General features: G+C 33.7%; 1 protein-coding gene across 1 annotated transcript; it reads left to right on the top strand.

The window, feature by feature from the left end:
- Nucleotides 1-4093: 4093 nt before the first annotated feature.
- Nucleotides 4094-24710, top strand: LOTGIDRAFT_130946 (hypothetical protein; the record flags this gene model as incomplete). Its single annotated transcript, XM_009065891.1, has 3 exons — nt 4094-4328; nt 6746-7023; nt 24243-24710. Coding segments are annotated over 3 exons (981 nt in total), but the record flags the coding sequence as incomplete, so codon positions are not given.
- Nucleotides 24711-25115: the final 405 nt, after the last annotated feature.

Genomic DNA, 25115 nt, shown 5'->3' with positions numbered 1-25115 from the left:
TTCCACAAGTGGAAGTTAATAGTCTTCGAAGAGCAGTCAAACTTAGATATCCCTGTTGTGCCACTAGATTTGGCTTCTGAGCATATAGTTTTTAATGTTCAGATGAACTCAGATTTGGTAAGCGAATAGGTTTTGTTGATAGACAGTGGCGTTTCATGGAATAATTTGATGGATGTGGGTCGGGGGGTACCAAATTGTCAAAAGGGCTGCATAGCAGTAGAAAAGTTTTGAATCTGTTGATTTCTGATTAGGAAGATCTTGAATGCGATTTTCAATAGATTTTTTTTAGCCTTCTTGTGAATTAAATGGAATGTTGACTGTGGGATCACTAGGATGGAAATCAGTATCTCAACTAGATAAGCGGGGGCCGATGAACTTAAGTGGACTAGGGCCTCTCCCCTTGGGAATTTGTGTTAACACATTATACTCTCGTGTATTCTGAGGCTCCCGTAAGTCAAATTAATGGAAAGATTTCCAGGTATTGTTCCGAGGGTTGGGGGCTCGTGGACTTGGTACCAGTCCCTATGGTAATTGAGACACTGTTAAAAATAAAAAGCTATGTCTGAAGTAATACGGGACACCCGTGTGAGCGAGGAAACTTCTAACTCACTAAGCTATATCAGTGCTCCTTCATTTATTTGAGAATAGCTCAGAAGCATGTGGAAAACAATATTTTTTGTTGTCATCAGATCAATTTCAAACTATTTACTATATATATTAAGTATTTTCCCACACCACGTGCTAGAAGGGCCTGATAACAATACACGCGCTAGAGGCGGAGCAAACGTCGACAGTGAGTGGTTAAAAGTTGAAACTAACCAGACAATATCATATCAGTGTGGCTTTCTCTTTAAACAATCTCAAGTATCACTTAGTGAACATATCCTCAATCGTTCAAGTGTCCGAAAAGTGGAGGATCTTATAACAAAAAACAATTCGTCGTCACCCGAGTCAACATCTTGATCAAGCAAATTACATCTGAATATAATTTTATGAGTTTTTTGTAATATTGATACGAGGTGTTAAAGACGTGGTTAATATTTTTAAGCTACCGACGGCCCATACGGTCATAGGAAATAATTTGAACGTAAGTGTGAACAGAGACCGATGTCTAATTAAGTTGCGGTTTTAATTACAATCTCTATTGTTTATCGGCAATTGGATTAATTAGTTATGGAGTGTTAGCTGTAATTGATGTTTTGACAAATCAGCCATCCCCGTCTGTGGTCCTTCCACCTCGTCATGGTGTTAATAGTCGGGGATAAGAGATTAAATACGTCTAAATTTATTGACATTGATCACTTGACATCGGACTATCTGAGGAGCACTAGCGGAAACCTTAACTTTTGCTCCACCATCAACTACTCTTACCAAATACTCTCTCATCATCGTCGTCGTTTTCATCACTAACGTTTTATGTTTGTTTATTTCCGAGTTTGTTTCGAGGATTATTAGTGAGAATGTACAAAACAGATGTGATAAACTTTATTTTAGGACTGTGTGTCTTTTATAATTCCATTTATACAGCGAGGACAGTTCGGTGGTTGTAAGTATAGCTTTTTAAATTTTACTTTAACTGTCACTCTCCCGAGTGTCCATTTGAAGCATAAAAAGGTAGAACGTAAAACTACATTCATTTCATTAAATATTTTATAAGGGCTGATTTTTATAAACTTTAAATATTTTTTATTTCATTCGAGGGCATTCTGCGATTGTGTTCTTCAACTTTAAGAGTCCTACAAAACTATTTGCATTATTGAACTATCTATTGCTATAATTGAACAAATTAAATTCCGAAATCATTATATTTAGTATCGAAGCTTAAGGTATAATGATATTACCTTCCTAAGTTACTGTAAATAGTGACTTATTGATAAGAGTGACATAAGACACCCATGGATATTAATGTAACAATAATATATTAAAATGTATTTATCAAATTTATATTTGATAACAGTAATATGACATCACTTAGAAATACATTAATATTGCGACTTGTATGAGTTTGATAAAATGTTCCCAAAATGTCACCATAAAATGTTATTCTTATGTTAGATAGCATCAAGCATTCCATAACGTTATTCTGATGTTAGTAAGCATCAAGCACATCTTATGTTATTGTTATGTAAGTTAGCATCGAGCATTCCATAATATTATCCTGATGTTAGTATAAGCATCAAGCATATCTTATGTTATTGTTATGTAAGTTAGTATTAAGCCCTCCATAATGTTATTCTGATGTTAGTAAGCAGCAAACATACTGTAATGTTATTCTTGTGTTAGTAAGCATCGAGTATACCTTCAAAGAATATTAATATTCTAGCACAAGTCAAAATTTAAAACACTTTATAACGTTGTGACGCTGTAATATATAAGAATTTTATAGAAATTCAAAATGTTATGCACATGTTTTATTATAACATAAATGTTTAAAGCATTTGAAATTACAGTGAAATGTTTGTTCTGTTTGCGGTATAAAGTCAGAAGAACAATCTAATCATGTAATTTAGAACTTCTAAGTTATCAAGCCACACGCATTGTCTAGAAAGACCTTCAGATAATCATAGCAGATTTAAAGGCAAGCTTGTTAGAATACAGCTTATTACGTGAAATGGTTGAAGCTCCATGCAATATAGAAATATCATTGCTTCTATTTCGTTAGGCCAACGAGCTAGTCAATTTTGACCATCATACTTTTAAACGAGACACCTTGGTTTTTACCATTTTGGAAAATTTAATCTCTAGTTTCTTTGAAAAATTATTGTTCAACACATTTAAAGTAATTCATCTGAAAGTGTCTAAAATTCAAAAGCTTACGCAACTTGTATTTTTACTAAGTTTAGGAAATGCAAGGATTTACATTTTTAATTCCTTGACCAAATTTTTAGAGAATAGATGTCCTTATTTTGACAAGGTGTCAATGTCAATGTTGGTGGAGACTAGAGGGTTAATCAAGAAAGACGAGTTTATTTAATAGTTATTGTTAACCCTCCGATCAAGTCTCGTAACCTTTTACCACCAACCAAAATAAAATCACATAAATCAAGCGATAATGGGGGGTAATTTTACGTCGGATTAATTGCAATGTCTACTTTTAGCGGCCCAAATGTCGTAAGCTTATCTTCATTTACATCAATTTAAATCTGAGTGCAGAATTTGTCAATGGATGATGGCAATAATGAAAGAGGTTCGTACTGAGAAAGGGGACGGAGGGTCCACAAAAGACCATTTTGATAGTAAACAGTCGCCTAGGTTTTCCTGGGCATCTTAGCGACGCTTGACATTCCTTACTACCGTTGAATGGCGGGAAATCCTGGAAGGAGTTTGAGATGTCCCTGAAAAGGGGGGGTCGAAAAGGGGATGTGGTCCGCATCCGAGAAAGTTTTGGCAATAGATAGCTCCAAACTCATTTTCCAGAAAAAAAGTGCTCAAAGTTATCTTTGGTCCGAGATGTCCTGTACTCTTCCAGACTTCCTGTAAGCCTTCCGGAAGCCCAGTTGAAATGACCAAACTTATTTTCAAGTGATGTGTTTATCATGACACCAAAGGCATTCGAAAACTGTACCTTAAGTGTCATTTATATCATAAAATTGACGTAATGAAGACGTATATGATGTCATAAACATAACTTGACATTTTAATTGCTCGAATTAACAAACCTCATACATGGTAAATACATTGAAATATTCGTTTCATTGCCACCCATAACTGAGTTGGTATTTATTTGTTACCACCCCACCCCTCCCGAAATAACCAGAACAAAATAAACACACAAGCAGAATTCTAAATATTAACAAAAAAAAACCCCACAAAATCCAGAAATCAACCCCAAAAATCAGACAAAAAATAAAAGCATTTATAATCCATGAGCTCCAAAGACTGACTTTCCATGCAGAAAGTGACCACGAAAGTGTATAAGCATACCACAAATGTCTTAAATCATTACTTAATGCTGATGTCCTGGCTAAATCTTCTCATTGTAAACTGCATGGTGTAACCCATCTTCTATAGCCCATCATGCAGGTAAAGAAACGTAGAACGTAAGGCTCCATTCATTTCCTTGTTTCATTGCTATTTTTTGTATTTCAGAGCACTGGCTAAAATGACATCTCTAGGGAGTATTACAGATGAAAACCACTGTGATTCGTTATACGGGTTCGTTAAAAGACAGAAAAAACTGTGTCGTAAGAATCTGGAAATTATGGACAATGTCAAAGTGGGTGCCAGAGTTGCAATAGAGGAATGTCAGTCTCAATTTGGAAATCGTAGGTGGAACTGTTCTACTGCTAATAGTAAAAAACTTTTTGGAAATGTAATTTTAAAACAAGGTAAGTTTTAGTGTTGGTTTATTGTCTTTTGATATTTTAGTCACTCTGTGCTGACGGTGGCTGATATAATAGCCTACTGACGATGCATGTATTGAATACATTTCCAGAATGGCTGGATTTAAATGTGCGGATTTTAGAACTTCCAAGAGTGCAAAGTTTGTAAAGCAACGAATTCAGTTATCAGCTATTTACTAAACGAGATCAAAATTGTTATATACCGAGTAGCAAAAAGATGCAAAAGATTTGAACGAAAAGCCAAGGTCAAGGTCATGTGTTATATCACGTGATCTAATAATATCATTATTGCATAGAGTTCTTAACTTTCTTTACACGTACTACATAGCACAATAAAATTACTTAAAACAAGTTAATCTTATGAATGCAGAATATATTAGTGTTTTTTTTTAAATTATTTTTTGCGGTTTGGTATAATTTATGATCAAGTTTAATTTAATGAAGACAATTCTTACACTCTCATTTTGATAGATAAAGTAATTTGACCAGAGTCAAATAAACAACCTTTCAACACCCTATTCATTTAAACCAACCATTAAAAAAAACAACATTGATACTAACTACGTAATTGTATATTTATTTGTAAATTTTATTTTTTAAAATTTGGAAGAAAAATCGAATCAGCGTCTCTTTTTGAGAGATTAATTCTGTATATGCGTTGTTATTTTGCATATACCAAAATATAAACCACACAGATCAAGATATTCAGCTATGTGCGATGTTTTCCTTTAACTGTCATGTGTACAATATATTTTAATATTGCTACGTCATAATTCTATTGCGTGTAGTATCATGTTTTAAACATTTGCAGTATGTTTTAAACATTAAAAAAAATTGACATAATTCTAATGCTTGCAGTATATTTTAAGTATTTTAAAGTTAAAGATAATTGCATAATTTTCCGTAGGATAAACATTGGTGTATGCAGATACATTGACATTGACATACAATAGTTCGTTTTTTCTGGAAATATATTATGTTAGCGATGAGTGACGTTATCAGTAAATCAAAGTAAAAATACAACTACTATTTTAGTACTGTGTTATGAATGGTAGTACAAAATAATATTATTTATGAGTAAAAAATGATTGATTATGTACACATAGACAATAATGAATTCCAACAAAATAATATTATGTTAAATAATAATTTATTTGTGACTAAATTAACATAATATACCTACAGTGTCATGATATTATCATCATTTATGTATTAAATTAATTTCAATAAATATGTGCAAAATATTACATTTCTAATAATTCAGTCCACTGCAAGCGTTCAGATGCAAGCATTTGATAGTACAATGTTTGAATCTGCGTTAAAATGTAAATTTAGTATAAGCACCACCACAGATGTAAGAAGCATCATAACATCATCATTACATCAAATGTTTGATCAAACATTATATAATTTCAAATTTTTATAGTTAAGTGTAGCATTACAAACTATTATTTTCAAATGTTTGAATTTTCAATTTAGAGCATTAAAACATTCCTATTACAAAAATATGGGATACGTCTAGACAATCCCATTTGGATCTCAAAGACTAGTGTCCCATATGTATGTGGTCCCATTTTTAATAGTACAACTCGAAATTCCAAAGCAATTTTTTTTCTCACTCGAAAATTCAACAGGTGTTGGTATAATTTGCTTATTTCTGTTTAAAATTTCAAATTCAATGAAGTGAGAAATTGTTGAAATGATCATGTTTGTATGTTCTCATGTTGGATAATGGCATAGATAATAGCATAGATAATAGCATATCAATATAGTGTGTTTCATTATCATTGAACATTATCGTTATCATTATAATTTCTCTTTATATTTTTCATGGTTCATTTTGTGTTATTCATGCATGTTTACAACTGGTTGAACTAGCCCCAGAGAGTTGAAAAGTTTACGTTTTCTCATCTTCAAACACATATTTCTTAATCCATTTTATTTTTTTTTTCTGTAAAATTAATTATGAGCTTTATTATGTGCATTTGTAGGAAAATTGGTTAATTAATAAGATTCACACAGAGAAATATAAATAATTATCTTAAGATATATAAATTATGTACAATATCTATGAAATTTTGAGACTGAGAACGTAACGATTCACAAAGATATGGATATTAATATTATATACTAAAATGTGCCAAATTACTTTAAAATATATCCCACTTGAAAGATCTATACAAATGTACATGTACATATAAAAATGTACACTAAAATATACATATATATTGCTTATTTATAGGAATAAACAAATTATCAAACGAAAAACAAAATGTAATAAAACCTTAAAAAAAAGTCCAAAACCTTAAGGTGTAATTTGCCAAAAAACACAATGCTGTTAAATTTAAAAAAATCTGCAAATATGATGCCAAAAAATAACTTTAAATTGTTTTATTTTCAAGGTACTCGTGAAGCTGCATTTGTTCATGCAATTTCTTCAGCAGGGGTGGCCCATTCCGTGACGAGGGCATGTAGCAGTGGAACTCTACAAAAATGTGGTTGTGATAGAACTGTGAGGGGTCGTTCCCCGGAAGGTTTTGAGTGGTCGGGCTGTTCCGATAACATAGACTATGGAATGGCTTTTTCTAAAGCTTTCGTTGACGCAAGAGAAAAGGGAAAGAAAAGGAAAAATACGGGTCGAGCTTTGATGAATTTACACAATAACGAAGCTGGAAGAAAGGTAAGGATACTTTTCTTTCTATTTTTAAGAAAACAGTAATAAATTTTTCTTGACTTAAGAAATTTTAACCTCCCATCTAAATCAACAATGGTTTCTTTTCTTATCTCACGTATTTAGTATTAAAAAACAAAAGTTTGGAGAAACTCGTCTTATGAATGATCTACTGTAGCAGTCAATAGATGTTTATAGCAGTCAATGATTGCTATCCACACCTAAAATACACGTCAAGGAATGGCCATTTATTGGAATTTACGCCTTCTCAGATCAAACAGAAAACGCAATATTCTTGACAAAGTTAACGACTTCGACGTAGGATGGTCTGCTTTTAAGAGAAATTGAATGAATTAAAACGCAATGACAAACAAAGTTTCGTGAGTGATTTTTGTACAGTTCGAACTATTTTTCGTATGAATTGCGGCCAGTGAGAATAGTTTTTATTTATATACCCACAAACTTTTACGTTTTACGGGGTCGTAAAAACGACTTCACCTTTTTCCTAGTCGTTTTATTACTGTGAGAGACGACGTTGTTTTTCAATAGTTGACCCTGTTGGGCCTTTGTTGAAGGCTGCTTCATAGAAAATCCAGTTCAACAAAATGAGCCGTTAAAGGTAGTCGAGCATTATTAGCATTGTTCGCCGTACAAATCCTTAAAGCCTACGAAACAGTGAAACTCATAGAAAGAGAACGATAAAGACCTTTCGCTTATTGACTGTCATTCTATACCTTGGTTTCCTTAAGTCACGTACCAAGATGATGTTATTTTCAAACGATGGCTGTTTTCTAGTCACGGTTTACTTCTGTTACAATGACAAGATGCTAGTTTGTCGTGCTGATTGAGTGAAACTAGGGTTTAGTTTGTCCTAAATAGTTTGGTACTGTCTCTATACTAATTTCTTCTTCAACAAGAGTTTAATCCCCAAAGTATACTGTTAATAGTATTTCAGGCTACGTTTTTCAGACATTTTTTGTTGAACAACTAAAAAGATGTTTGCTTTAATGATTCATGAACGACATATTTTCCAATGAATATGATATTCGTCTTCTATTATTTTCATTTGAGTGAATTTGAGTGAATAGACAGGCAGTTAGCATGGTAATCCACAAGGGTCACATTTTAGCCCTATATTATTACTTCTTTTTTCCCATGACATGATGAATTCTGTGACCGAAGGACAGCATTTCTTTTTTGGTGTGTATTGGACAGCTATATGGTACCATTCGGAGAACAACTTTGTCTGAAAAAAGGCTGGAATGTTTCTTGATATTCTTCCTCTGTGTTTCAAGGGTTGCTATTTGTAGCAGACTTGTAAATGTAAGAGATGTTTAACAAATGGTACAGTAATGCTAATATTAACAAAACCTTCAAACTTCGATTAGGATATCGTAAACAATGAGTTTGGTATAGTAACAGCAATTACTTTTCAATTAACACTCAAATGATGGGTACAAGTGTCTATATTTGGTAAACAAAACCGTCTTATTTCATTTATTACAGTATGTGGTGTAAACAAGTACAGTCCTTGTAACCATGTACTCTAAAATATCGTTATTACATACTATAGACGCTGTGTTTTATTAGCTATGCCGTAAGCGTTGATTTGGCAATTGCTCGATATATCGTAATAAGGCAATTTCAATTAATTTATTTGTTTCCCTAATAACAAGAACACTGTTGACATGACCAGTTTAGGCGAGAAAGTTGCCACCTTGGACTCGGGGTTGCAATGTGTTAAATTTGGTAATGCTCCATTAGTCACCTAATTCATCTCATATATTGAACAGTGTTTGAAATCAAGCGTTATCAAGTCGTTTTACTTTATCTCTTGGACAATGGTTGTTTTGATTTTGGCATTTGTTTAATTTTAAAGTTATTTATTTATTTTTTATTCACCTGAGTACATGGATTTTTGACTTTCAGGGGTATTTTCGGTTCACTTTTGGCTTGGATAAAGTGATGACCTATGTTGTCCACAATTTGCAGTTCCACTCCGAGTACTTAATACTAAAATTTACCTATAACTACGAAAAAAAAATTGAAAATTTGGATCGAAATATAAAATTGAAAATTTGGATCGAAATTTATATAAATTTAAAATTTAGAAATCACTGTTGAAAGATGGTAGATATTTATATATCAGTTGACAGTAAAAAGATTTTCATGTTTGTGTGATTTCTTACACATCATAGCTTTTTCTTATTTCCCACGATACAGTTGAAAATGTGGTTTGAGTATAGACGGAAATTATTTTATCGAATCTGAAAACTGTTTAACACCTTTTGAAGTAATTTGTGATCGCTTTACACCTCAATACATATTTATAATGAACTCGATTTTTAATTTATATTTTATATATTATACGACTACTCATAGCTCTTTATGTACAAGTTGACTTCAACCTATCGTCCATAATCTAAAAATCTCATCTAAATAATTGGAGCCACTCAAATCGTTTAAAAGCTTTTTTTTTAAATTCATATAAAAGAGACGTTCTGTTTTTATTGTATGGAGTTTTGACCGTGGCCCTCACAAAAAATAATTTAGGATAAGATCTTGCATTCTGCGGAAGAGAACTTAACTAATTTTGCACATAATTTTTTAGGTAAATCACAGAAAATTGAATATGAGCAATTTAATAAATTTCTATTTTGTTTCGAATGTTTACTTTCAATGCAATATTGCATACATGTATTGGACTTATAGAGATATAGAAGTACATGACATTGTATCGTTTCGTCTCAGTTAAATTACCCAACACCACATTCATTACCGCCATATTGGATTAATAACCCCCTTCTGTATCTGACGACACCATACAGTGATAATGACCTGTTTTTTGACAGTATAAACATGCCTTATTACTTCATGGTTATTTAACCGAGCAAGAACCGATACCTACTTTAACGCCCTCTTTGATACAGATACCTTATTGACAACCCTAAAATTAAAGCTAAATACCCCCTTTCATTAAAAAATCCACATGACACCTTCACGGTCAATTACTTTGATTTGACAACCAAGCACTTGACGACTACAAACCAACAGATCAAATATGTGGTTAAATCTATTCATTCATTAAGCATTATTTGTTGGAAATTATGAATTATAGAAATAAATATTATCCACTTCTGATTAACTGTTGCCCAGAAATTCTATTGACGTTTATCCTTTACTTGTCTGTCAAAATGTTGACACCTTCTAAACGGTGTACTTCATATTTTGTTCTGCTATGAAAAAGACTGCTCGTAAATCAAGAGATGTCAGTCTAAATTGTCGCCGATCATATTTGAAAAATTGATAATCATAAATATAAACATAATAGGTGTTTTTTTTTTTGTAGAAGTCGTATTGACATTAAGCTGTAGGCATATATCTAAGTAGATTTATTGCATATATTTACACACTCTTAAAGCTGTCATCCTTCTTAATGGATTCCCGTAACCATACTATCCATAAATGGGCGGGAAATTTTATAGGCCAGGGTTATGATAAATCTGTCAAGAGTTGCTTTAAATGTTTATGGCTCCTCGTGAAGTAGCTCGTTCATAGCTCTTGGAGTGGATAATTGGCTTTACTGTTCAGATTTATTGTGTGTAAGGTTAATTGGATTTTAGGGTCAACTTCTGAAGGAAGATTGTGAAAATTGGGTGCAGTTCAAGATTGCTATAACTACTGATATTTTCAGTACAGTACAGTTTTATTACAGCAAACTGTTCTATCCAGTAGTTGTTTCAGAGTTATTACTAATCAGAAAAGCATTACGATAACGGCATGCCCTTATTTTTACCATTCTATTTCTATGAGAGTTTTTGGGAGCCTGAATTTGTAATTCTATAAGATTTTGGTCCAAATCCTGTGCTTTAGCTTATATTTGAAAAGGAAACATTGAAAAAAAATTCATTCCAGCTCGTTGTTAGTTACTCACATTGTTAATGCCTTAATCCCAAGAGTACAACAGCGTTAATTTGAATCAGTGCTAATTGTTAACAGATTTGAGAAACGTTGCTAAAGGCACCAAAATGTCTCTTAGCTTAAACAGGGTTGTTTACTTGAACAAGTAATATGGGGCTGTAACGGGACTTACGATGGTCATTAACATAAGAAATATCAACATGAGATATTGACTTTGTAATTCGTCTTATTATTTCAACTATCAGTGGTTTGGGATCTTGATGGTCAACCAAATTGGATGTTTTTCTTTTAAAAATGGAGTTTTACGTCCTATTTTTCTGCACCAATTACATTTGAAGACGGTGTGAAATATTAAGGGCAAAAGGGAAATGAAATAAGTATTAAGTACAAATAGCCGAAACCAAATTCAGACCGAAAACTCCTGCCTGATGGCTATAAGTAAGCTTATTTGTTTTATACCTGAATATTTTGTATTGGCTCAGAATATTCTTAGTTCGTTGAAGAAGACAAAGTAAGGTGAATAGTTACACATGCTATAAGAAAAGTCGATAGTCCCATAGCGCACAGCACAGAGTCCATGAAGGCCAGATGTGTATAATTGTAAAATCTGATAGTTCAACCTATGATTGGATAACCTAGCCGACAGTTGAAAGATAGGTTTCAACCGTTTATTTATCAATATGTCAAATATGCATGATGATATTCATTTGGTTATAACGGTGATAAGAATAACGAACCGCTATTTTAAACTCTCTGTTGAATCCATTATCATACTTGCACTAATACGGGTTCCAAAAGGGACATGTTATTTTGTTCAATAGCTAATTTTCAGTAATCAGTTGATCTATGCAATGCTGGAAGAGTGAATATTTTCATAATACTATACAAAGCACATCATGGTACAAAAGAACCATGCGGTTAATGTGGTATTTGGACGCTGTTGTAAATTATTACAGAATTATTATAATGATGATGAAGGTAACAAGGAAATCGCTACATAGACCAGATGCGAGTTAGTTATCATTTTCAGCCCATTCATGATAGGACTTCTTTGAGTATTAACACGCGTCCATTGTTTTACATTTCACATTGAGTCTGGCGAACCATAAAGCCTGTACCTGTCTGAAAATTTAGCTTGGTTTTGCAAACCAGTTGGTTTTGCTGGTGGATGTCTAGATACAATAAGGATCCTTCTGAAAGAGCTTGCATCATCTATACGACGAAAATTTTTGTCGGACGTGGTAAAAGTAGAAATATGCAAATATCATACATTTATCTGTCAGAAAGTTCACATCAACAGCAGAATTTTTTCCATTGAGAAAGAAAGTAAGAATGATGAAAATGATTGATGAATTCATTCTGTCTAAACACTCGCTAGTCTTAGGAGAGTCTAAAACAAACCGTACTGGCAACTTCAATACTTTACATAACATCTCTTCTAAACACTGTCTATTTTCATTACTTAGACACTTAAGTGATACAACAAAACTCATAGCAATGTACAGTTGTACAGCCCTGGTTGGTACAGATGCTCATATGAAGCAATCTCTTTGAGCTTGCGACTTGTGTCAAGAAATTGCTCTACGGCCCTATAGCAGCTTAATCGTCCAAGAAACATATCTAAACCGATGGAACTACACTCAGAGCAATGTACAGTTGTATAACCCTGAATGGTATAGATGCTCGTAAACATAAAGTTGGTGGCCCGTGACTTACAGATCGAATTTTGGCTCAAGAATTGTTCTATCGGCTAAGCAGTTCAACCTCTAGCACATGGGCTAATCACCGTGCTCAGAGATAAAAAGAGGGGGGGGGGATGGTTCTAGCATCCATGAAAATCGTAACAAGACTCCAGCCACTGAGTTAAGAATGTCAAATTGCACTGCACAGAGTACATAATATTAAGTAAGTACGCAAAAGCAATTAATGTCACTTTGAACGAAAGTCAGTTATAAAAACTGTTAAGAAATCTATATCTAAAGAATGCATCTATACAACTAACTATAAAGATATTTTCACCATTTAAAGGCGCATAACCACAGAATAGGATCTCAGGTTAACATTTTTGTGTCATTTTGTGCTTAAAAAATCTTCCAAAGGTCAAATCCAGAGTTTTTGGTAATACTGACATATTTTTGTTTTTTTTTATGTCAAATGATAAAAATACATTAAGCCGAATTTTCAATGACAATGACTCCTTTATAGCTTTGTCAGAAAATTGAAAATTAAAGGTAATAAACGCTATGCAACGAGAAATAACTTTTCTGATTTTCAAAGTTTTCGAATTGTTCAATGCATTTACTACTTAGAAAAAAGGCATAGAACGTGTACAAGGGTAGAATAAATAGTAATTGAAACTATACAAATCAGATCTATATTGTGTTCAAGGGTAGAATAAATAGTAATTGAAACTATGATTGAAAACTGTAATTTTGCTCATAACGCATTATTTTCTGTAAATGACATTTTCAACTTTGAAAAGCTTCTTTAATGTTATGACTCCTGTCAAAGAAAAATGATTATTATTCCAAATATTGTCTAAGCTGTTTAATTCATTATGTCATTTCACACTCATATCTCAAAAAACATCCTGAAATTCCACCCTTAATGAGTATAAAAGAACTCTTTCCCCCATTTAACCTGGCAATTGACATGAGTGGCTTACGTTAAAAAATAAACACCTGACACCACTCTGCAACTGAGTTTGAATTCAAATATCCATTAATTTTACTTTGGTATTGACATACATTGCTCCATTCGATAAACAGTTGGTGAATTGGTACCACTGTCTTGGAAATGTATCTCTCATTGCAAACCGCAACGCGTTGCCTTTGTAGTCCAATAAGTTGTCAAAAAGGCTGGGCGTTGAAACCATTCCATTTTTATCTTTTTCTATTGGACAATGGGTTTCTATGCTGAAAGTTGATTTCATTAGCTGTTATTTTATTAAAAAATTTAATAATCGGTCGATTAATGGGCCATCCTCCAAAATGAAACAAAGGCGCATTGTGTCACGAGTTCTGCATTTTAAAAAGGCAACAAATAACCATTTGAAGATGCAGTAATCTATTTACTGCAAATTCTTATTTCTGGAAAGTTTCGTTTTGTAATCTCTAACGAGCTTTGCTTGTTTCAAATTTAAAACTTTTGCAGGATTGCCATGCAATTACTTCAACATTCCTCGAGTTTGAACAAATACGCCTTTTTATTGAAGAGTTAAAAATTTGTGCAGTAATGTTTCTTGTAATTTTTGTTTTACCAATTTTATGTTTTGGGACGGTCATTACACCATTTTGTTTTTAAGCCCTCGACGTCCTTACGTGTTACGTCAGACGTGTTTTCGCAACTCTTCAAAAATTCCCGCTATTTCGGACATTCTAAAAATATGGCCAGAACTCCACACTAAGTGATGAGAATGTAGCTAAATTCGAAAAGCTTGTCAACAACTATTTGTTGATTTGGCCCCGTGGTATTTCTAAATCTTGAACAAGGCGAAAAGGCGTTATTGTCGCATCTTTCACCGCGGTTTAACGTTAGTTTACCTAACAATCAAACCATTATACAGACAAAAGTTAAAACGTTACTCCAACGTTTTCCCATTATTTTCTTATATTTGCTTATATTTCACCTTTGTTTAACGACGAATTAAGACTAAACGTTTCAGTTGTTTAAGAATTGACATTTCGTTCCGTTTAAGCCGACTTTTGTACTTCTTAGATAGCTTCGAATTCTCTTTATGTTTTTAAAGTGGTTGGTATAAACCGAGGATGATATTGCTGGGCAACTTGCACCTTTACTGTAAGTGTACTTAGGTCTGTATTGTTGATCTGTTTGATTGTTAACAGAAGTTAGTTAATCCTATCGTCTGGGAGTTTTTCTGTGCCAAAAGTCGTCTTTTAAGATATCAACATTAATGTAGTCTGTATTGTACTTGCCAAAGTATTCTATTATGCAAGTCTTTTAATTTTCAAAAAATATTACTCGATAACAATCTCTTTGTTCAACAGAAAGGAATATAAAATCTTCGTTTCGCCAGCTATCAGTGCTCACTCACCATATCACTTGTCAAATAAAATTGACATACAGTTCGTCTGCAACTACAAAAAAATTGCTTATTGTGATGTTATAATGGGTCTTCACATCAGGTAATCATATCAATCCGCCCCAACTGACATTTTGCCGCCTTCATCAGCCCACATGGTGCAGGAAAGTAGGACGTAAAACGCCACTCATTTCATTTCATTTTCCGACATTTTCGGCGCAAACATTCGGCGCAAACATAGTTTGTTTTATACTCACAAAAATGCTGTTGAGACATGCAGAACCAGTTGTTTGCTACTGTTGGAAATTGCTACTAAGCAAAGTTTCTGTTGTGGTAATTCGACATAGCTCTACAAGTATTGGTTTTGATCACTCATTTAAAAGGGGAAATGTTTCTAGTATTATTTTTGTTGAGAAATATCGTTTAAATACTTAAAGCTGATCTCATATCATCAGTAAATTGGTCAGGTCAAAAGGTACGGTCATCATTATAAAATAAAGAAAACTCACGTCTTTAACAATAAAAAGTTCTTGACTTGACCCCTTTCTTCTTTGAATTCTTTTAAATTGACTTTTGATTGTAATGGGTCAAATAGTACTCTTTACGATTTGATGCTGGTTGTCGTATATGGTATAAAAATAAAAGACGGACACAAGGATCGTTGTTTTGTACAAGTGGTTCGAAAGGGATCGGGAACAAGGGTGTTTATGATTAGATATGATTCAAGTTGAACAATTGGTTCATACAAATATTGAAATTTATGCCTTTTTTTCTGGTTATTTCAATGTCATACGTAGATATCATAGTTTGATAATCACAGCCATGCAAAAATGGAAACCAAATCACTGGATAAGTGGATAATTTTACATAACAAATACTTGTTACTAGTAAAAAGCGGGCGGATATACAGTGGGTTTTCTGGATTGCCGGTAACCTGTTTAACGAGACTTCATTGTATATCGAATTGAGATGGTTATTTCGTTATGATGAATCTTGTGTCAGTTTGTCTTTAACAAAGAAGTCAGCTCAGACTTAAAAACTGCAGTATTTGGCGGTGAATCAAAAATATGCTTTCTTTATATATATATCATATAGAAATTTGTTAAATAGGTTTTTGTTAGAAGATGTTATCAATACGCTATCAATCATCTTTCAATAACTGAGAATATTTGACTTATATTTCTCTCCAAATTTCAAATATGTGTAATTTTTTGATTAAATCAAATACAATTTATCATAAAACTAATTTTCTGATTTTATCAAAATGTATACAGGAGCGACACAGTTGTAATGAAATTACAAGGCGGGATGGTTTGTTACAGTTCTGTTCTGCTAATGAAATTGAGTATTATTATAATAACTAGAACATTCTAGAAACCACTTTAAAGGGATGATCATCTTCCTAGAAAATTTCCAGAAAGCCGTTGTGGAAGTGACTTCTTGTTTTTTGTTCAATGAACTATGGTATGCTCACTCATTCGAAAAACCTAATGTAACTCTGCGACTGAGCTTATTAGTTCTGTATCCCACTTTTAGGGTCTATGAGGTTTATAATTTCATTTAGATATTTTAATATTGGATTTTTTGTGAACCTACACATATCCACTAGAAATAACGTAGCCAACCCGTGATGTTACACTTTAACGACTATGTTCTTGTTAATGATCTATTTCCGGTATTTTCGTATTTCACCTTTGACCTCGTGCTTTACTAATGTAAACATGTGTTGACCATAAAGCATTAGAAAACCACACATAAATACAAATGCACGGAATGGTCTCTAATTTTAAATCATTACATTTTAAACTGGATCTAATTCTTTGCAATTCACAACAAGATACGCATATGGTAACCAAACTTTACAAATGAAAATTTGGTTTGACGTTCTACCTTTCTGCACTAAATTGTGCTATTGAATTATGGTCTTGTTGAAGCTATTGCCCTTTGTCATAAGAGAACAAAGTCACTGTCAAAATTGCTACTAATCGTATAGATTTCATCAAGAATTTCACAAGTTTGTACGAATGGTAAAATAATGCAATAATATATACGTGTCACGCTTTTTTCAACTAACAATCCCTATGCGAGAGTAATACTTATGACATACACAGTAAAGAACATTGTGAAATGAATCTATTGATAAGTCATTTTGGTGAAGTTAATGGTCATCTTCGATTCGTCAATGACATCGTGCTCAGTCATACATAGTCATTGGCGTAGGAGTCCGAAATTAATTCTGTAGATGTATGGGACGAAAAACTTGATATTGTATGTCTAAGACAAGCGTCGTCTCGCCCTAATATTCGAACACACCCTAGCCCCACCCTTCATTTACCGTTGTTGTACACGGTAATAAACTGGAAATAAGGCAGCTAATACTGAAACACATGCAATATTGATCTTGTGTGATATACTTCGATGCAAATGTGCCGCCACTTTTACATATTCTGCAAAAAAAAAAGGAAAATGAAAATCTGAAAACTCGCATTTTGACGAATTGCTTTTCAATGAGTAAACGACGTTATGATGAATGGCTCTCATTCCGATATACATGGTAGCTGTCATTTCTCGTGTAAGCTAAATTTGTTAGTAGATTTGTTTACAAACTCAAATTAATACCGAAGATTTTCTTGGGATAAAAATCTCTTTGTAGTGAGATACGATACTTTACATAAAATCTTTCCCATATTTCTTATTCACTTTTGATTTCTGGCTTAAAATTGATTTTTTTTTTTAAATATATAGTGTCTGACAGTTAAGATTTATTTTATGACTCCGTTACATTTTAATATAAACAAAACAGTATCTGAGTAAAAAATAGATCGCTTTTAAAAAAATTCCTGACTAATTCAATGTAATTCCAAACTCAATTGGCTGCATTAACCCCTTCTGTGCCTGAACTTTTGCCTGAACATTGAAGTATTGTGTTATTTTATCAGATAGGTCTTTACACTTGCTTGTTATTGATTCCTCTACTGATACAGTTCATAGACACCTTTAATAAACCAAATACCAAAATGTTAGAAAACTCGTTTGTCATTCCGACCACCCCCGTTTGACAGCTCACAATACTTCTACATTCTTTGAATCCCTCATTGAAGGCGTGGAGAGGCGGAGTAAGCGGAGTAATGACTGTGGGTGTCATCATTTGGTTATTGTTGGTACCGGGTTTCGCCAGGGAGTGAGCCTTTCACCCTTTATATCTATTCAATCTATTGATGGTTTTGTCAATAATGCTATGCACTGTGTTTAATTGTATTTCAATGTTCTAGGTTTTTATCAGTATTTCATTGATGTTGAGAACACAAGTTTGCTTTGTCTTTTTGTTATTGATAAGCATGTTTTTATTTTTTACACCTCGATATAACCATTCATCTTAATGATAAAATCGATCCCATTTCTCGTATTTATTGATCTATACATAATGGATAATCAATAACTGATTTCTTGATTACTTTTGATTTAATTACATCATTGGAAAACCCTTTCTATTTTCATTTCTGTGAAAGATGATTTCTAGTATCACGGAGAACGTGTGGAATATGGCGGTGATATGTGTACACGTCACGTATTTATGTGTACACAAATCGTCCATCAAATCTCATAAATCAGAATTTACTGGCTCATTATCATCCAAATCATCTCATTAGTACAGGGAATAAATTCCCAGCATGCACTGACAGATGGTAATATGGTGGTAAAGAGCTATTTCATCATTTTGTCTCTTGACCATGTAAATGAAGTGACCATACTTCTTTCAAATATCATGCAATACATATATGGCTATATATCTGGACATGGTCTTAGTACAGTTATATAATCTGGTACTTGCAAAATATTAAGCTTAGATTCCGAAATCCACAATCAATTTACAGTAAACCAACCAATATGCAGTACTAACTTGTATTACGTGCGAATTTTTCACATTTATGCGTTGTTTTTAAGACATGAATATATTTTTCGTGGGAAAACTTAACATTGTTTGCAGCTAATAAATTTATTTAGCAGATAATAAACAAAGGCATAATAACATCATCTCCAACCGTTTATTATTCTAAATACACTTTAATTTGCATTCATAATTTCTTATGTAAACAGTCTTGACAGGCCTACTTGAACCATCATCGTTTTCGTCTAATGAATGTTGACAAAAGGCACGAGGTCGCTAATGATGTTAAAAATACGCAATGAGAAGTTATTAATTCTAACATTTAGCGCACTATCTGTGGTAAAATATGGTGACAGTTAATGTGCAGTTTGGTTGAAAGTTATGGAAACTTTTCAGAAGGACCAAATACATCATTTATGCGTTAAGATGCAGAAGTTCTGCAATGGAAGTCTGCGACTGCCGATACATATGGCATAATTTCAACGAAAATAAATTGGATTTGTTTATAACAGCTTGATGAACGAAGGCATCTTTTCCTTGGTTCCCAAAAGGTAGCATATATAAACACCCATGGTTAAATACTTCAAGGCACGGAATCATAACAAGCGAATGAAGTCCGATCTTTCAACACCTAATTGTGATTGTCATGAATGCCACGACTATGCTGTTGGTACCGTATTATTTAGACTAGCTCTTCTCAGAATTACCTGGCATTAGCACAGCATATTGAGTGACATCTAGCCATAACGTGCTATATGATGGATGCCCGTGTCAGTAATGTGTTTGTTTTAATAAGTATTTTTTGAAAAGGTGAAGAAAGACAATAGTAGGAAAATGATAAAGAAAAGGGATATTTTATCTATGATAAACGAGCGTCTGTAACATGTAAATAAAGACGAGAAAGTGCGAGAATGTGTTTCTGCGTTCCTACAGAGTCCCACAATGCACCAGGTGGTAAAGCTATTATTTTAGAAGCCACTGTTTCGCATTTTCTCATCTCGTTCAAACTGAAGTATTTTGGCAAAATAAAAGAGTTTTGACTCATGTCTAACTTACTTCAGTAAAAAAGTTAAGAAGGGTTTGAGTGAATGATACTTCATGATATATTTTGGTTTGTGTCTTAATGTATTTGTACTTCGTAACCATTGAGGTACACCTAAAAAATAAGAACGAATATCCACATCGTCTGCTGTTAAAAGATTTAAAGGAAAAATTCTCAGTTTAAATGACCAAAAGGGCTTCATTTATTATCAGCAACTGCCAATGGTGTGAATGGGATCCAACGCAGTTTGATTATGTGGTGTTTTCTAGCTCACCCCATCAATGTATTTCAATCTAACTGTGCGTGTGTTTTATTGCAGGAAAAGGTGTATGTAAAAGATATAAAGCTCTCAATAGGAAGTCTTTATTGTATAACTTGACTATAAACAATCCACTTGAACCACAAATTACTTGATATTCTCTTCAAATATTTTGGTGTCAGAAAGTTATGTAATCAGTTTGATTTCTTTTACAAGAATTTTGGTTTGAATTAATTGGGTTCTCTTTAGAGGATTTTGATATGTTACAGAGCAGGGGTCCAGACTATAAAAAAGGGTTCAAAAGAAATTGTTTTCTCCTGATGGATTTGCAATATTACCCAAATACACCACTTGAACAATTTGAACAACCGCGCGCTTCACAGATACCCAAGCGACACTTTCCGCCTCTGATAGCTGCAGACTTTTTGCATTGCATTATGGCGATCGAAACACGCGATTCTATACTTATCTGGATTTTAATGATATATTATTAGTCTAATCTCCGACTATTAGGTAATGGTATGCCATTCACTGTAAACTTTATTTGTAAATTTAACAGAATAAAAGCCACCAGACAATCTGGCGTATATCGATATAGTGTTTTGCCAACTTGGAACAAATTTGCCAATTGGTATAGAAAACACATGATCAGAGATATATTAGCATATGGCTTTCCCAATTAGGCACAAATTTGTTAAATAGTTAGCATTGAACAGGTAGTGAACTTACTTACTATAATGTGTTGCGAATTGCGGTTAAAATTTTTAGATATCAGAATCGTGTTCAGCTGGAATGGACTTACAATTTCGAACACAAAAATCTTACAGTGTATTCAATGGCAATCCTAGTGATTCTAAATAACTCGGCAGCTATTATCCGTGAACTTTCTTATCGCGTTTCGATTATGATAGTCAACAATTTACATTCAATTATTGTGATAACATCACTTTAACATTTGAGGTTGTAGACTGCCTGAAACTGACGGCGGGGAGACAGTCATATTTGCCAATGGTATTGGATGCTGAAGAAAAGTAGGACTGGATTGTTTTACACTCAAATGCTTTGCAACCATAATTCTTGAAACATGACTAATACTGCGGACTGACAACGTTTTGACGATGATTTCAAAAGGATGCCATGAATTACTGTAACATTATTTTGAGTTTAAAGGTTTGCAGTAAAATATGTGAAGTTTATGCTAATTTCCATCCCACTCTCCTAATTAACATTTTACAAGCTCGTTCTTTCGCCTTTCTATGATATAATTCATCATTCAGTTATACTCTTGGAATTTATATGACATCTCTTTTGACAGCCCACACAATTATTTATTAAACGCTGGACATTTACAGGATATGACGTTTTGCTAGCAATGACAATTAAATCCCAGATTACAAAATTCTGTTATCCAACCATGATATTGAAATGTCGAATTCGAACAAGTTTCATGGTAAATTATTTCAATTGCCATATGGCTATTCTTGTTAACCGAGCAATTGCATGCACTCTTATATTATTTTTACGATTTTCCCCAACAGAAAAGTCCACAACATGTTTATTTGATAATTTTCGATTTATATCGAACTCATGTAGAGTTCATGTGAGTTTTATGATCTTGATTGTCGCTTTGTCATAAAGACTTCCCTTATCTGTCAAAGATTGGGCAATTAAATGCAAGAAAGGTTTATGTAAAGGGGGTTTGCCTCTCATAATTTCGAGCCTTTCTCTGCGGAACAATTACTTCTAGCGTTGTTTATGAGCTATAAACTCTATCGGTATTAAATAAACTTTATTAAGCTATCCACTCATTCACTATTCGGCTCTCCATAAATTTCCCTTGTTTGACGAACACTAACTTTCAGTTCAAACCAAGAGTCATAAATACACAAAGGGGATGGCTAAGGGAGTTTTAATGAAAAAAGTGGCTATTAAATCTCCTTGATTTCGTTGCACTCGGAATATCATAAAAGGCCTCGAACTATAATTTACAACTCACTGAAGGCGATGAAAATCTACCTATGGGTTTGAAAGGAAAATCTTTGTTCCGTTTCACTTTCATGGTTGTATATAAAGATACATTTCCTCGTAAACCCTGGGCCATATCAGCTCCTGACATCAAGTTAAGTACGTATGGTCATTGTTTAAAAAGGTGAGCCTAGAGGCATCAGCAACATCTAACACGAGTGTCAACAAATTACACTCTGTGTGTGGTCTATGTTTCTTGGTTTTGATTGAATTGATATTCAACTTCAATGCTGAAACGGAATTTTGTTGATATTTTTTTCCAAAATTTGTTCAATTGTTCTTCAGTTACAAGATCTTCTCGACCATGCTATGAGATAGCCTATACGAGTTGATTGGAATTCTCTTATAAGTTAAATAAACGATAAAACTTGATGAGATTCTCGTCCACTTAATTAAAGTCTATCTTTACCGTTTCTCATTAATGTCGGATATTTCATATCATTCATAAATCTGGTATAAACGTTGTCTACTTATGTTTATGGGCTGTTTTCTGATAATATATGTTGATAAAGAATCACATCTTCCCAAGTCAAACTATTACGAACTGCGTCTTATACCTCGACTGCAATAGCCACCTTTCTTCGTCAGTGCAGCAATTGGATTGTACAGAACGCAACCGAATGTACATAAAAGATGTACCTATCTCTCTTCATTGCTTCTTATTAAATGCGTTTGCAGTTTGGTTGAGATGAATCGCAAATCGCCCCTCCACTGTATCTAATTAAAAATAAAAGGTGGTATTCGGTAAAAGAAATATATTCCACGCTGGTATTTTGATATTCGTGCTATCTGTGTATCTCGGTATTGGACTTGTTAGAAAATGTATCATGTATTGTTTTTCTGACACCTTGAACACAAGTCGACTTAGAATACTTCTAATAGTCTAGACGAGGGTATGTGGGCCTTCCAACAGAAACTCTTTGAAGAAACAGGAGGAAGGTTTTTTCGTTGATAAACATGGAATAATTCTCGGCACCTACCGATTAGTTATTTTATTTTCATAGCTCTTGGACTGTTAAACTCAATACACGGAAACAGTAAAATTGGCGTCACTTTAGATGTTTTTATATAGTTTCCGTGGCCGAAAGCATAGCCCACTAACAAGCATATCATTTACATATTTTATTAAGCCAGATGATTGCCATATGATCTTTGTATCATATTGTTTCTGTTATCTCGGTGCATTTTCTTCCACAAGTTTTACTAGTTATCGACGCTCCGATAAGTAGAAATATTTGATCAACGTAGAATCTGTATTAATTCCCTATAGGAGGACGTAAAACTCCATTTAGCCCACAATTTCATGGCCATTTCTTCCAATCTTTATCATTCAAGTAGAATCCACAAAATGACAACACCATCAATGGGATGTGTAAGGTAGTGCTTAAAAGTGCTGAAAGCAAACCACGATGCATGTGGTGAACCAATTGCAATAAGTTGATCGGTAATGAGAGTATTAGAGAAAACCAATGTTAGTGATCTGTATAAGCTTATTAGTGTATCTATGAAAGGTGCCACGAAGAAAATATTTGGCAAGAATCGTGAATGATGAAAATTGCATGATGTTAAATGGGTGTTTGGTGAAGTGGTTAAGTTTAGTACTAGTCCATAAATCACACAGTGTGTGGCTGGTAGTTAGCTTTGTACACAGTGCCTAATGTTTCTACCATATCAGAGAAAAAAACTTTTTCAAAAACAACTTCTTTTCAAATCTGAATCTAAAACGTTATAACATTTCAAATTTCGCGAATACCATTAAGATTCCTTGACATTGTGTCCACAAAGGATGGCCCCGATATCTCGAGAATCAGATAGATTTCTGAAATATCTGAAATAGCTCTGTGATATCCAAGAGCTCTGGGTAGATCTGGGATATCCAAAGACTCGAGGCTAGATCTGGGATATCCGATAGCTCTTGGAGATCCAAAAGATCAGGGATAGACCGAGATACCCCTAAGAACACGAAGTGAGTAATAAAACTAAGGAGTAGTATACCATAAAATTGTCTCCGTTATTTAATTTTTAACCACTACTTTCTTTGTATTTTCAGGCTGTGGATGCTAACATGAAAGTAGAATGTAAATGTCACGGTGTGTCGGGATCGTGTGAAATGAGAACCTGTTGGAAAGCCATGCCATCGTTTAAAAAAGTGGGCGAAATCCTCAAAGAAAAATTTGACGGAGCAACGGAAGTGAAACATCAAGTTAAAGGAACACGTAATGAATTAGTCCCATTGAACCCTCAATTTAAAAGACATACAGAATCTGACTTAGTGTACATGGTAGCCTCTCCGGACTTTTGTGAGGCAGACAAAAAGACTGGGTCACTCGGTACCCATGGACGTATCTGTAATAAAACGTCCAAAGCTATTGACGGTTGTGAACTTTTGTGTTGTGGTCGAGGCTATCGGACTCGCATTGTGACCATCAAAGAAAGGTGTTTTTGTAAATTTTTGTGGTGCTGTTATGTAAAGTGTAAGGAGTGCACGCGGCAAATTGAAGAACACACGTGTTTGTGAGTACGTCCTCATCACCAAACTTCAATTCCAGAACTCTTCGCCTTGAAGAAAAAACCACAGCTGAAGTACCACACTTGTCCCTTTAAAGACTCCAAGTCCCAATAAAACTTGTGATATTTTCAATGTTCAACGGAAGTGACTGATCATTGACAGAAAAGGAATAGGAAGTGACGTTAAACCATGTGTTCAAATCGGAGTACAGACAGTTAAAAGAACAGTGAAAGTGATTACGTGGTAATTATTACGTACGACAAAGGACATGCAACGAGCGACCTCAATTCTATTTAAATTTTAAATTGTATATATTTAAGCAATAATGCTAACTGTACATTTTAAAAATATGTAAATGTTCGCGCTCTATTTATTATTGTTAATTTGTTTGTTTATTTCAAGTGAGTGCCTATT

Source organism: Lottia gigantea, assembly GCF_000327385.1.
Source record: "Lottia gigantea unplaced genomic scaffold LOTGIsca_71, whole genome shotgun sequence".
In the NCBI taxonomy this organism is placed as follows: domain Eukaryota; kingdom Metazoa; phylum Mollusca; class Gastropoda; family Lottiidae; genus Lottia; species Lottia gigantea.
This window is presented reverse-complemented; position numbering and strand designations above follow the sequence as displayed.